Source organism: Typopeltis vanoorti, chromosome 8, assembly GCF_054136105.1.
Source record: "Typopeltis vanoorti isolate ZY-2024b chromosome 8, IOZ_Tvanoo_1.0, whole genome shotgun sequence".
NCBI lineage: Eukaryota > Metazoa > Arthropoda > Arachnida > Uropygi > Thelyphonidae > Typopeltis > Typopeltis vanoorti.
The window spans coordinates 17,206,396-17,222,254 of NC_143556.1; the positions used below are offsets into that span (position 1 = coordinate 17,206,396).

Consider the following 15,859-nt stretch of genomic DNA (forward strand, 5'->3'; position numbering starts at 1 on the left):
CGAAATGTTTCTGTCATAGGCGAGCGTTATGCAGCGCTTTTAAGAGACAGCATCATTCCCTCCTTGCAAGAGAGGCAAGCGCTCCATAGTGTAACATTCATGCAGGATGGAGCACCTCTGCACATCACAGATCCTGTCCAGCACCTGCTGCAATCGACATTTGGCGATGACCATGTCCTCAGTCACTCTTTCCCGCACGAATGGCCACCAAGATCTCCAGACCTTACACCTTGTGACTTTTGGTTATGGGGCTACTTGAAGTCACAGGTGCACAGAGGTTGGCCATCATTGGCCATGTTGAAAGAAGCTATTCGCCATCATGTGACAGGAATTACAGCTGAACCCTCTTCGATGCTGTGCAGAATGTCTTGCCACGTCTGACATCCGTTCTCATGGATGACGGCCGTCACATTGAACATTTGTAATCCTAGCTGCGTTGCGAACTGTACTGTGCTACTGCACAAACTACTGACACAACTCAAGCGCCACTGTACGCAAATGTAACTATTCTGGTAATAAAATTTTTCGTTATTAAAAAAAATCCCATGTGTTTCTGTGCATTTCTGTGAAAACCGCATCGTTCTACTTTCTATACTTTTCGAATTATTGAATTTTTACTTTTTCTGTTACTTTTGGATCACCCGATATATATATTTATATATGTATATAAAGGGTGGCCACAAAATAACTTTCCCTCTTTGGAGGCACCTGTAACTAAAACCAATAAACGGAATGAGACCAAATTTTATATTGAGACTTTTGAAGGCATGAGGAGATGATTTCCGCGAAAAAAAGATTATTACCAAAAGACGCCGATAGAGAAGATTTTGACGCTGGCAGAGCCGAAATCAAGTGCATAATTACATTAAAGGCAGATAAAATGTAATAATAGCATTTCGACAGTGTAAGAGACAGCCACGTCACTCATTCCAGCTGGATATGTGGTGCATTACAATGATAATAATAATATTAATAATAATTAAACTAAAACAACAACTCCTCGATCTCTGGACATCACTCCAAGTGACTTTTGGCTGTGGGGTATTTGAAATCCGTTGTGTATGTTGGTGGTGTTCCCAACTTGCATGTCTTGAAAGAAACATAAAACGGGCTGTTATGAACATTCAATCCTACTCCTTATGCTCAGCTGTAGAGTATGTCGCACACCGGAGGCAATTTGTTGTATACAAGAAAGGTTAGCAAATTGAAAATCGTGTATGTGGTCCAGGGGACCCTGATTCTGATGAATAAAACATTATTTCCTGTGAGTTCAATCACTACATTAATTTCCGTGTCTCTCGCAAGTTGTTGTGTTAGTTTAATTATTATTATTTTTATTATCATTGTAACGCGCCACATATCCAGCCGGAATGAGTGACGTGGCTGTCGTTTACACTGTCTAAATGTTATTATTCCATTTTATCTGCCTTTAATATAATTATCCGCTTGTTTTTGGCACCGCCAGCGCCAAAAGTTCCCCTATCGGCGACTTTTGATACTAAATCTTTTTAGTACCAAAAGTCGAAATTCATCTCCCCCCATGCCTTCAAAAGTCTTAATATAAAATTTGGTCTCATTCCGTTTATTGGTTTTAGCTACAGATGCCACCAAAGAGAGAAAGTTATTTTATGGTCACCCTATATATATATATATATATAGTAGTGCACTCAGGATTTAACTTTGGGGGGTGCCGAGTTGAGTAGATGATTTGAGAATACACACTATGCATCGCATACGACCTATGACTGAGCATCTGCAATGATCGCTAATTCATAAGTAGTATAGAAATAGAAGAGACACGACACAACAATATAATAAAAAAAAAAGAATTTTAATTAGGAAAAGATTTTTGGAAAATTTTCTAGTGTTTTTTCCTTTTTCTTTGGAGTGACCAGGGCCCCTTTCTCCCCTCTGGATGCGCCACTATATATATATATATATATATATATATATATATATATATATATATATATATATATATATATATATATATATATACATACTAGGGGGCTCCACTCCCCCCGGCGCTCAATCCCCCGATTTCGGGGATGGTAAGCCGATAAGACAAAAAACGTGACAAAAAATGTTTCAAATTTCAGCGTAACTTTATATATATATATATATATATATATATATATATATATATATATATATATATATATATATGCAGATTTTTCAAGTTAATGATTTGATTATGCTGGAAATGGGACATTGAGTTCAAAATGAAATGCTTCACGATGAATATTTTACTTCTGGTTCATATGTTGTTTAGATACTACGCAAATTAAAAACCCCAAATTGTGAAATTTTCTTGAAATTAATATTATTTACTAATTAAATGAATATGCCTTTATTCCGAAATGTTTTTGCTTTAATTTTTTTTGTTGTTGTTTAGTCGAATATTTTAGCTATATGATTCGCGTTGTATTTGATGATGTGTCCTGAATGTCATTGATACTTGCTTCTCGTTCACAAAATCGATTACCCTGTTCTACGTTGCGATTAATACGCATGCGTTTGAGCAGTAGCAAAAATGTTTGATTACGTACCGCCTCTTCCGTAGTGATGGAGTTGAATGAGTAGTTGAGCAGTATTTGTCACTGTTGCCTGTGACAACAAAACCCAACACGATGACGAATACGAGTAATGAAGGGATGGAAAATTTGATTCCAATTGTGAATAAACTGCAAGATGCTTTTACACAGATAGGTGTAGATCTAACACTTGATTTACCTCAAATAGCAGTGGTTGGTGGACAAAGTGCTGGAAAAAGTAGCGTACTAGAAAATTTCGTCGGCAGGTAAGTTAAGCCTAAGGGAAACTCATTCTGCAGGATTTTTAAATCATTTGACATTAGCTCTCTAGAAATGTGAGTGAACCCGTTCTCCTTACTTGCCGGTAGTCCGCTTAAGAATAGCTGTTTGTCTGTTCCAATGCTGGAATTTTTTCTTCTAAAATTCCCGTTGTTTTAATTGAACATATTAAATGTAGCGGATTGCAATTTAAATGTTCACTAACTGTGGAAAGATTTCCATTTGACTAATATGAGTATTACTTTCGTGTGGTTAAATTAATATTGTTCATCAAGTAAATATATTAATTATTTCTTTACCTGCTCAACTTCGATATATTTCAATATATCGAAGTTGATATATACTGATATGTTGATAATACTCGATATAGTAAACTATTGATAATATTTGCTACGAACCTCGTTATTTATGGAATTTGGAGGAAATGTTGGTCAAAGAGCGAAGAGATGTGGAGAACCAGAAAAACTACAGTGGGAACAGGTGGATGACAGAACCAGGGAATGAATATACTTTCTCAGGTCATAAATTTGAATGAAACAATCAATGAAGTATAATAAATTTAGTTTAATCCTTTATCCAAGTGTGAGCAAACAAAGTTTGCACCTGAAAAATATCTTCAGGACTTCTTCAGGACTGGGGTAAGGTAGTACAACACCGGGCCACTTGCAGCAAAGGTGGAGCAAGCTTAAATCACTCCTACCTCAGTATCTCCCATAACGCAAAACACATCTCCTTACGGATATGTATAATGTTATGCATTAAGGGAAGGACCACTACCCAGACTAGTTTCGACCTTTCTTGAGGTCTCTTCAGTGGGAGCCAGGCCCAGAGGTGGAGATACTAGGCAGAAGCAATGGCAGGTCATCTTTACCTATAGGAGTTGCCAAACAGTGTGCCACCTTTTTATTAAATTACTCTGGATTTAGAGAAAGATGTTGAAAGTTTATTTTTCACTTGGTTAGACTATAATAAATTTAGCTTAATCCTTTATCCAAGTGTGAGCAAACAAAGTTTGCGCCTGAAAATATCTTCAGGACTGGGGTAAGGTAGTACAACACTGGGAAACTTGCAGCAAAGGTGGAGCAAGCTAACATGTCTAAGATGTTGATGACTGCAACCACTGGAATGTTTGTAAACAGAGATGTAATTGTCCAGGCTTGCTAGTATATCATCTTCATAGATAGGGATGTTTTTTAATTTATCAATATAATGTTGTGAGTTTTTAATATAAGTATCCGAGACGTGAATGTGTTGTTGTAAAATCTTTGTAAGGTACTTGGACAGTTGGTTTTCACTCCTATTTTCAGGCACAAACTTTGTTTGCTCACACTTGGATAAAGGATTAAACTAAATTTATTATAGTCTAACCAAGTGAAAAATAAACTTTCAACATCTTTCTCTAAATCCCAAGTAATTTAATAAAAAGGTGGCACATCATTTGGCAACTCCTATAGGTAAAGATGACCTGCCATTGCTCCTGTCTGGTATCTCCACCTCTGGGCCTGGCTCCCACTGAAGAGACCTCAAGAAAGGTTGAAACTAGTCTGGGTAGTGGCCCTTCCGTTAATGCATAACATTATACATATTTGTAAGGAGATGTGGTTTGCATTATATGAGATACTGAGATAGGAGTGATGGGAGCTTGGTCCACCTTTGCTGTGAGTTGCCCAGTGTTGTACTACCTAACCCCAGTCCTGAAGTTATTTTCAGGCACAAACTTTGTTTGCTCACACTTGGATAAAAGATTAAACTAAATTTATTATAGTCTAACCAAGTGAAAAATAAACTTTCAAAATCAATGAAGTATCTTCTTTGATTCACAAGGCGTTAGTTATTGCAACTTCGCCAGACTAGACATAAGTATTAGAGGGACGTTATTGACAGAAGATATAATTCTTGTTGATCTGGATATTGTATTTTCAGAACGGACAGGGAGAATAGGATGGTTGTGTGGAGTTTTGTTGATGAGAGTAGAACAACTTGAAGCAATAATAATAGTATTATTTGCTTCAAAATAAAAGTACATCTATGTCAGTATGCTGGTTGGTTGTTTTGAATTTATGGCCAAAGCAGTGGGATGAAAAGGCTGAGTTTCTGTGAGGAAAAATCATGCCACTTCCATATGAGATATCATTAGGCACTCTCTGGTATGAGATGAAGGTTAAGGCAAAATATATTATTAATATTATCATGTGACACCTCCATGGAGTCTAAAGGCTCATTGAGGAAGAACTCTAAACTCGCCTCCACCATTTAATCTACCAATTTAGACAAAACTGCTACTACCATCATTTACATACAATGCCATCTACTGCCCACCACCACCACTAGTGTTTTCTGTCTGTAAATTGCATGTGTTCTTGAGGCCGTTTTGCCTGTATGTGGGATTAAAAACCCGAGTTTCCCACAGGAAAGATCCTGCTGCCCCCATATGAGAACAGCTAACTCACCTTCAGTTGAAAAAAACCCTTATAGTATAATTGTTTGCTGCTGTATGCCTGAGAATTTAAACCAAGATATAGATGATGCATTGGCAGATTACTTTATGGCAGACTGGGTATATAGAAGGGAGGAAATGGAATTTATGCAGGTGCTGAGTGATAATTATTTAATATATATATATATATATATATATATAATAAATAAATAAATACCTGGAGTGTACTCAGGGTTTGAGAATGTGTTGGATTTAGTGATAACAGCAGAGAGATTTGTCCATATCTCTGATATTCATATCTTTGTCCACACTCTCCGTTTTACTACCAAATGAAGAACGTGAAAATGCAGGATTGTCTTGAGAGGTGACTAAGCATATAAATATTTTTGGCTAAGAAGGAGATTGTTGTGGAACTACAAACCAGTAATTTTAGGGCATTGCCATGGTATGAAAAACTGCAAGAGAAGAATGTTAGCAGTACATAGGAAATGGTCAAGAGGTATATGAGGAAAGCAGCATCAGTCTGTATGCACAATGTAAGAAGGATAATTAAGCAGGAGTTCCAAAAGAAAATATTATGAAAAGGGTACTAATGTACTATAGGTTGATCAACCATATGTAAAATGCAAATTATACTTAACAAGAAATTGTATTCTTGTTTTTATCCTTTAGCATTGAAAAATGACAAAGAAAGTGAAAAGCAGATTATTATTATGTGACACCTCCAGGGAGTCCAAAGACTCATCGAGGGAGGGCACCTACTCCACCACTCAATCCACCAACCGCAACTACCATCATCATCATCTATACCATCCACCACCACACCACCACCACTACTAGTACATCCATGTACTAGTAGTAGTACACACAGACATCCATGCCCATGGCATGATTTGAACCAGCAGCCTTTTGGCTGGAGAACAGATACGCTAATTACTTGGTCAACCAGGCCAGCCTTATGAGAAGAAATTAGCCCAAATAGATCAGTGGAAATTCAAACGAGTTCTTTCACTATGTAGTGAGTTAAAGGAAGAATGGTTATGGAAGGATATCTTTAATAAATGGAAATAGTTTGTTTTGCAATTATGGCTGAAGCAACTAAGGCTATGAGGCCAGTGAATTGTCTGTTAATTGCATGTGTTGTTTTGGCCCATTTTTCTTATCCTGCAGGATGAAAAACCTGAGTTTCTGGGAGAAAAAAGCATTTCCACTTCCATTTGAGACTGGCTAACTCACTTTTAGTTGAAAGTCCTTATAAAAGTTCTTCATATCCTAAATGGAATTTGAATCCAGGTCTTTCCAACCAGAGGACATTGTCGATACTGTTTGAGCTATGGAAGTTTCAGTACAAATGGTATGAAGGTGACAGAAGCAGAAATAGTAGTTGAATTACTAAGTGGTCATTTTGTGAAGGTGTGTTATCCATGCAGAGATAGTGACTGAAATAGCATGGTATGGACTAATGTGAGAATTGAGTTGATGAACTGGAGGTGCTTACACTTCCTCTGTTGATTCATTTACTACTTTCATAGGATTTAAAAAAAACAAACAAAAAAAAAAAACTTTGCCACTAAAGTTTAGACAACACTAGTTAGCCATGATTGGCTAACTTGAGTGTTGTCTGAAAAAAAAAAGTCCTAAAAATTCCTCTTGTTACAGCTATTATAAGTATTTTGTGTTTGGTTTAGAATTGTTTTGGACATATCAAGTAAATGCTGTTGAACAAGATTGTCATTTGGAAAGTGGTATGATTGTGTAAATTATTTTCTTTTACGTTCCCATGTAGTTAAGACATTGTAGGTAGCCGGCACTAACCATTATTCAGAGTACTTATCATACATCTCCTTGAACTCATTTACTGACAAAGCACAACCAACTCTGGCAAACTATTCTCCACTATCCAAGCAAAACATTGTTCTCTCTCATTTCTTGTGATATATATAGTAAAAAAAATTCTGTCTCTCACCCACTTCCCCTTTATAACTAAAAACTTATGAGATTAAGAAAATTATAAAAAACTTAAAATTATAACTTATAATAACTTATGTTTCTATTACATCTCTTTTTTTATCATTTAACTAGCCTCTTTTATCCATAAACATGCACTCTCTTGGTTACTTGCCTCTGAATCCTCTCCACTGCTTTCTAATCCAATGTAATTCAGGTGATCAGATCTCTGTGGCCAGATGTGGCCTTATAAAGAGGGATAATAACCATTTTAAATTCTTTCTCAGGATATTTTCCCTTAAATCATTTTTTTAATAATTTAAGTCAGTTAGAATAATTTATAGCAGTGATTCACAAAATTTCAGTACCAACACTACGAGTGTACTATACTACATTACTACTATTACTAAAGTTTAAAAATTTTAGCATTATCGGTGTGCATATAACTTTTACATCTATTACAACTTGTGACCGGTATGGAAGCAATCATGGGTGGTGAAACAATCATTGAAGACTGTTATAGTTAAAATACAAATAATTGTGAAATGTAGTGGACATTTCTGATGATTTGATTCAAACTATTTGAATTTAAGCTTTTCATGCAAACAATTTGAGCCACATGGTTGGAATGGAGTTGTGCAGTGAAATATCTGCTAACAGAGGGCAGTCAATATGTGCCAAAAGAGATATTTTGTGAATAACTTAGATTTTTTTAGTTTTTGAATAATTTTGGAATAGACCTACTTATCTGTGACAGTATTGCAAGAAAAAAAAATTAATCAAAATTTAAAAAAAAAAAAAAGACAGTGCCTTGTACTCCCCCATCCCCACTACAAGACCTTTTGTGTACCCCTGGGAGTATGCATACCACACTTTGTGAAACACTGATTTAAAGATTGATTTATCTAATGACTTCATCATCAGCCATTGTCAATCCACTGCTGGATGGAGGCCTTTTTAAGATTACTCCAAGACCGTCTGTCCATAGCTCTTCTTTCCCATGTCACTCCTGCAAATCTGATGATATCATCAATCAGCTGTAATTTAGGTCGGTGTTGTGGTTGTTTTTCCTCTCGTGGAATCCAATCCATTACTTCTTTTGTCCATCGTTGAATTTGTCTTCGAGCAATATGTCCAGCCCATTGCCACTTCAGATTTTTCACTCTTCCTATGACGTCAGAGACTTTGGTTTGGTTTCTTATCCATGTATTCCTTTTGTGATCCAGTCTTGTGATACCAAGCATACATACTTCTTTCCATACTAAATTGTGTTGTTCTTAATTTTTGAATTTCCTTTGCATTCAGTGTCCATGTTTCACAGCCATATGTCGATATAGGAAAAATGCATTGGTTAAAAACTTTTCTCGTCAGCCATAATGGTAGTTGGCTTTTGAATACAGAATGTAATTTTCCAAATGCTTTCCACTGAAGCATTGTGCATCTTTTAATTTCATCCATGATATTTTGTTCCATTGATATCTGTTGTCCTAAGTATATATCATGATCTACTTGTTTAATTTCATCATTATTGATTTTTATTATTTCTGGTTGGACATAGCTATTGAACATAATTTGGGTCTTCTTTAGGTTTATCCTCAGACCAGCTGTTTTGCTAGCAAATTGAAATTCATGGATATGGATTTATAAATCTAATGACTTAAATATAGTACACCCACAGATGCGAGATCCTTTGACACTTCTGCTCATGTCAGAAGAAGGAGAATCCATTCTGATAATAGGGTAATCAATCCATCGTATGGGATGAGTTGTTTATTATTACACGTCAGAAAATTAACTTTTCTTTTATCAACATTGTAGTTTTTTAAGTGGTAACTATTTTACTTGTATAACAGTTGGAAAATTTTACATATAAAGCACGTGATTTCACGTGTTGGTGACCAATTTGTACATCCTTTATTTCTTTCTCTCCTTCTGCATGAATTGACTCTTCTTGGCAGGTTGCCAGACTAGGGTTTCGGATATGTGGTCGGACAGTACACAAATATTATTTAAGAAAAAATGAGAGTTTTAAAACAATAACCAAACATTGACAATTCACCTGACAAACCCAGAAGAAAACATGATTAATTCAGCTAGAGAGGCATGTGATTGAGGTTCTGCAAGGATAGAAACAGAATTCCATGGCAGTCAAGGAAAGATAGAAAGAAATCTAATGAAAAGTTCCTGACAAGTTTTGTGTTGTGGTAGAATACAGAGAAAAATATAAGAAAAGCACTGTGTAAAACAGTATTTCTTCAACTGTGGGGCTACGATCACCACAAGGGTCAAGAAAAAAAAAAAAGATTCTTGGAGTACAGCAAACATTGGTAAATGTGAGTAAATAAATATTTATTATAGAACTATTGAAATTACTATACATTACAACCTTTCATGTTGGCAAGCATAATTACATGATTATTTAAAAGTGGTTATGGATAAAAAAAGTTTAACAACCTGTTGTGCAAATCTAGCTAAACAATATTCATGGGAAGACTTTAGCAGGAATATTGAAAATAAATATTGGGAAGTTGGCAAAATATTCTGTGAGGGGTATTGAAAAACAACTTAGAAATAGAGTAAAGAGTACTATAAAAGGCATCAAAGATAAGAGGTGCAGTATCATACTGCATACCTCAGATCAGGTGGATAAACCAAGTGGAGGGTCAAGTGGATGAGTAGCAGTATAAAAGTTGGAGCTGCAAAAAATGCTTCGTTTTTGTTTCTAACTTTTCATTTCCTGCTTCTAACTCAGATGCTTCAATTGAAACATTCATCAGACAGCGACAATGGATTATGACCAAAAGATATAGATGGTTTTACTATGTTATATAGTGGAGTGGACCAACATATCAGAGCTTCTAATGGAGTGGGCATTTTAATCAATAATAAATGGAAAAATAGAATATGAAAGTACAATTTTGTAAATGACTGAATTATAACAGTTAAATTAAAAACAAGTGGAAGCTACTTAAATATCACCAGAGTATATGCCCCTTAAGAAGGCAGAAACAAGAATTTTGAATAGTTTTGTAAGGAACTACAAAAACATCTAAAGGCAGTTAAAGTAGATGATATTTGACCTTGGAGTCTCAGTGGCAAACTCTGAAGAAACATTGATTCATCTAGGCACAAGTATGTTATCTGCAAGGTTAGAAAATAAGAACACCATGGTGGAACAAGAAGCTGTCCTGGAAAAGAAGAAAGCATACTGCGAAAGTTCCTATCAAATAAGTTGGCAGATGCACTCAAAGAATGCAGAGAAAAATCACTTAGCCTGCGTAGCGCAATTGGAAGAACGACGGTACATTGCGCCCTTTGATTGGAATAGTCCTAAGTTCGATTCTCATCGCGACAGGAGGAATCTTTATCTGGACGATTTTCAATCGAAGGTGAGTTAGCCGATCTCATACGGAGGTAGCAGAGTTTTTCATCCCGCATACAGACAAATCAGCCCTTCAGAACATATGCAATTTACAGACATAGAATACCAGTTGTGGTGGAGGTGGGCGGTAGATGGCTTTGATGGAGACAATTCGTAGTAGAGGTTCGGTATAGTGGTTGAGACGGTTGTAGGTGTCCTCCCGCGATTAGTCTTCGGACTCCTTGGAGGTGTCAGGAATAATAATAATAAAATGTAAGAGAGCTAATCCATTTGTGAAAGAAACTAAACGTAAGTCATGGAAAGACTTCAGTAAGAATATAGAAGGTAAATAATCAGGAAGGTGGCAAAATGTTCTGCAGGCTGTTGAAAAAGCTTAGAAATGGAGGAAATTGTACTGTAAAAGGAATCAAAGATGATAAAGATGACTTGAAAACTGAAGATAAGGATATCCTTGATGTCTGGATTGAGGTAGAAAAAGCCGTTAAAAACTTGAAATGTGAAAAGGCAGCAAAAGTAGATAGTATTTGACCAGAAATGCTCAAATATGGAGGTATAAAGTCTTACATAATTCAGAGGACTTGGTCAGAAGGTTGAATTCCAAATGATTGGAGTAGAGCTCTTAGTTCCCATATATATATATATATATATATATATATATATATATATATATATATAAATTAAAAAAAAGAAAAAGAAAAAAGGAAATAAAGCTGAATGTGAGGAATTTCTCTACTAAGTGTTCTTGGTAAGATTATTTATGCAAGCATACTTGAAAAGAGGCTGAAAAAATTGTGAAAGAGAAACTGGGAGAAAAAGAAACTGGATTCAGTCGAAATAGAGGTTGCCAGGATCAGATTTTTACTTTACAACAAATAGTTGAGAAATCATGGGAATACGACAATGATCTCTATGCAAGTTTTTTAGATCTTGAAAAGGCATTCAACAAGGTGCCCAAAAAAATAACTTTTCAAAAACACTGCAGTTGTGAACTAAATGAAACATTATACAAGGCAATACACAGTCTATATTTGAGTTGTGAGTCAGTAGTTAGAATTGAAGGAAGTACAGGAAGATGGCTTGATGTTAAATCTGATGTCAGACAAGGATGTACATTATCTCTACTCTTATTCATCACCTATATGGATCACATTATGAAAGAAAGTGGCGTTAAACCTGATATTACTAAGCTTTTTGCTTTATGCAGATGATATACTCCTAAATGCATGCAAGTCTCCAGGATTCTCTAACTAAATTGCATAACAGTTATAACAAATTTGGTATTAAAATTAGCAATAAAACTATGCAAATAGGCAGTAACATAGAAAACTTGAGTTACGTTTGAATAGAGACCCTGTAGAACAAGTAAAATATTTCAGCTATTTATGCTGTACAATTTTTAGTGAAAATGGCAAAATCTGTAAATAGATAACAGAATAAGGAAAGCTGGTATGGTGAGCAGCCAGTTGAATAAATTTATATGTAATAAGAAAGATATTTGCCAAAACACTAAACTAATAATTATTAGTTTAGTGTTTTGGCAAACAATTATATCCAATCAGTTTTAAGCTATGGATCTTAGTTTTAAGTTAGAAATAAAGCATTTGATCAAAGATAAAAGACCATAAATATGATCAAAGTGATAAATATGATCAAGTGATAAATATAAATATCACTTGGTCATATAAATATCAATTTATCACTTGGTCATATAAATATGACCAAGTTTTATACTATAAAAATTTATAGTTATAAATTTTTATAGTATAAAATTATACTATAATTTTATACTTGGTTATACTATAAAAATTTATAGTATAACCAAGTTTTATCACTTGGTTATACTATAAATTAAAGATGCCAAGAAATCATATGCTTGGTTTCATCCTTTATCCAAGTAAGCAAACAAGTTTGCACATTAAGTAAATTCATAACTGGACTACTCGTATATATAGAGGCTAATGACTTCACATCAATGACATATTGACATATACAATGGAAAGGGCCATTACCCAGATCTCTTTCGACCTTTATTGAGGTGAAAAAAAAAAGGTTGCTCATCATAGGCCTAGAGTAGTTAGTGTAGGGGTGCAAGAGAGAGCCTGATAATATTAGGAGAAAAAAAGACAGATAGATAGCATGAGCGAGAAATGGCTTCAGCTCTTTTATATCATCATACAGCCCCAAAGGCTATCAATTTTTCTTTATCACCAATCTCATATAGATGAACAACCTAAAAACCAATTGAAACTAAAGTGCAAAGGTGGTTAGCCCCATCTGGGTTAACTGTCTTGAGTTGGCCTTCTTCGCCTGGGTTTGCTCTCCAGTCATCCTTGCAATTGACTATAAGACTACATTGAATTAAGAGGATGAAACTATTTAAAAAACCTCTCATAGCAAGAATAGACAGAATTTTATCTCTCCCTAGTGAATATTGCATATTGTGAGTGGTCTATGCCATCTAGTAATAAATTTGATATCTCCTAGAATGCTTCTTTCTAAATGCAAAAAACATCTGACTGAATAATAAAATTTCCACAATACAATATTGTAAAGCATTTGTATATCATTTTGATGGTTTTCAAATCCATGTTTTTCCTAACTTTCTATAAATGATATTTTAATTCATTAATTATAAAAATCAAAATTCTCTTTCCATTGCTGACAGGTGGTAGGTATTGTAAAAAAATAACATGTTCTGTTGTAAATAGTGGCATCCCCAACACATTACATAATCTGTTCCAAATATGCAGAGCAAGAGGGCAGCTGTGGAATGCATGTTCTACTGTTTCCAATTGTTAACAGATGTCACAGATTGAATCTCTGATGTTAACGTACCTCCATTTGATGGCATTGACTGAAGGTGACCATATGCATTTCTCCAAGCAAGATCCTTCCTGTTAGGGTATACCCTTGGAACTTCATCAAGTTATGAAACAAAATATTGTTGTCAGTACCCAACTGTGGAACTTCATAGCGAAAGAGATTAAAGATTTCTTTATACCAAATTTTACTTTTTTTAATGGAAAGAATATCAATTCTGGAGTGTTTTAGCAGTCTTAGAGTTAAGCACAGAATGTTGTAGTATTCAGGAACAATCTTAGCTTTTGTACCTTTATAATCATTAACTCCAAACAGGGGAAGATGAAAACCCAAGTAGTACCAGAGAAGGTTGCAATATTTTATGGATTTTTGAAGCTGTATTGCTTAAATAGCAGAATTTTAAGACTGGAAGTTTAAATCCTCCATGCTTCGTTGATAGTTGAAGAAATTCCTTTTTAACTTCTTGGTATCAGCTAGACCAAAAAAATTGCAGAGGTTTACTGTATAACTGCTTTTCTTCAGCTTCTGTGATGTCTGCAATATTTATTATGTACAACTGAGCAGGAAAGATTATGGTTTTGAGTACTATGGCTTTAGAAGAAAAGGAGAGTGGCCCTATTTTCCAGTCTTCTAACATTTCCAAGTTCTTATATATAAGTTCTTGGACTGGTAATATTGGGTAAGTGGAGAAGGGAATTCGAAGTATAATGAGGGGTTCTCTCTTTGGGATTAGTCCAAAAGAAATGCCTCGAAGATCTCACTTTCCATAAACTTTTAATTTTGTCTTGTCTGCATTAATAATTAATCCGCTGCTTTTGCTGAATTTTTCCAAAATACCAAAAAATATATATATGGAATGATTATCCTTCAAAGTTCCAACTATATCATCATCATATGCTAATACCTTGTTTTCCTTTTTAGTTGAAGGAACTGTTATTCCTTGCACAGCATGTGTATTGTTGACTTGTTGTAAGAAGGGTTCAAGAACCAATGCAAAGAGCAGTGGACTGAGAGGGCAACCTTGCTTGACTCCTTTTTGAATTTTTACTGGGTCTGACAGCACCCCATTAACTAGGAGGTGGGTGGTTGAATTAGCATAGGCTCCTTTGATAACAGATAGCAGTTTTTTTACCTACACCAATTTGTTGGAGGATGTGGAATAGAAAGGGATGCCAGACATTATCGAATGCTTGAGTAAGGTCTACCGATAGCACTGCCATCGACTGCTTTTTCGTGTTAACTAAGTGGATTAGATCACGTAGCAGAAATAGATTAAATTCTACTGCTTGACCTGGTACTCCATACACCTGTGTGCTTTTAATTATATATTTCATTCCCACTTTGAGCCTGTTATTGATAATGTGGAAAAATATCTTGTAGTCAGTATTAGCTAGAGAAATAGGTCTCCAGCTACTGATTAAGGTTGATCTCTATTAGGTTTAGGAATGAGGACAGTATGGCTTGCTACAAATTCACTTGGTATGTGTCCTGATGAGAGAAAGAAATTAAATAGTGTAACTAGAATGGGAAGAATAAAATCCCAGGCCTCACTATAAAGTTCTATTCCTAGACCATCAGGCTCTGGGGGATATTTTTGTCTGGCATCCTTTATAGGCTGTGGTAACTTCAGATGCTGTAATGGGGCTGTCAAGCCCATCTTGGATATGAACAGGAAAGCCATTAATGTTCCAAGAGTTATAATTTCCAACAGTACTATTGTCTTCAGATTTTTGTAGTGTTTTTGAAAGCAGTCAAAGATGTCTTTAGTGGTGGACATGTCTTCTCCATCAACACAGATTTGAGTGATAGTCCTTTCATTGCGAAATTTTGTAAATTGTCTATTGAAGAATGCAGCTGAAGAGCTATCTGCTAAGTGCTGTTGTATTCTTATCTTAAAATTTCTTTCTTCTATTTGTTTCTGCCTTTCCAGTTCTGTCTTTATGTTAATGTTTCTAATGATATTGCTACATTCTATACCATTGCGTTGGTTTGTTATAAACTAGCTTCTCTCTTTATATGGATCTTTCAACTTTTTCCTTTTGATGAAAACCTGTTCCTTTCCCCATTCCATCATAATCTGCTTTACTGTTTGTTTGAATTTTAACCACATATCCCAATTCCAGGTAACATTATTCCAATTCAAACAGAGGCTGGAATTTAGTTGAAAGGATCAAAGGAAAATTTGGTGGAAGTCTCCATGGTCCAGAAGAGATCTCTACTTTTTCCATGCAGTGGAACTTAAGTATAACTGGATTATGATCTGATACGTTGATGTGAAGATGTTTTATCTGAATTATCCTATTATAAGGGAAGAAGAGGTATAAATTTGATCAATACTTTGATTCGTGTATGTTTATACCTGGAGATTAGGATTGCGAATACTCCATATGCCTACTAGTTGAGCATTGTCAAGACATGTTTTTAACTGTGCATATCCCACTTTTCCACTCCTGGGGTGTC

The 15,859-nt window shown here is 35.2% G+C and overlaps 1 protein-coding gene across 6 annotated transcripts in view; it reads left to right on the forward strand.

Annotated features, from left to right (window-relative positions):
• The first annotated feature begins 2,588 nt into the window (after positions 1-2,588).
• Positions 2,589-15,859, forward strand: part of LOC150103765 (dynamin-like) — a 519,391-nt gene continuing 506,120 nt past the window's right edge. For all 6 annotated transcript variants that reach the window (XM_090397139.1, XM_090397140.1, XM_090397145.1 and 3 more), the window contains exon 1: positions 2,589-2,800. In XM_090397139.1, coding sequence (XP_090253265.1) covers positions 2,631-2,800 — 170 coding nt within the window. In that variant the 5' untranslated portion in view covers positions 2,589-2,630. The remainder of the gene's footprint in view (positions 2,801-15,859) is intronic.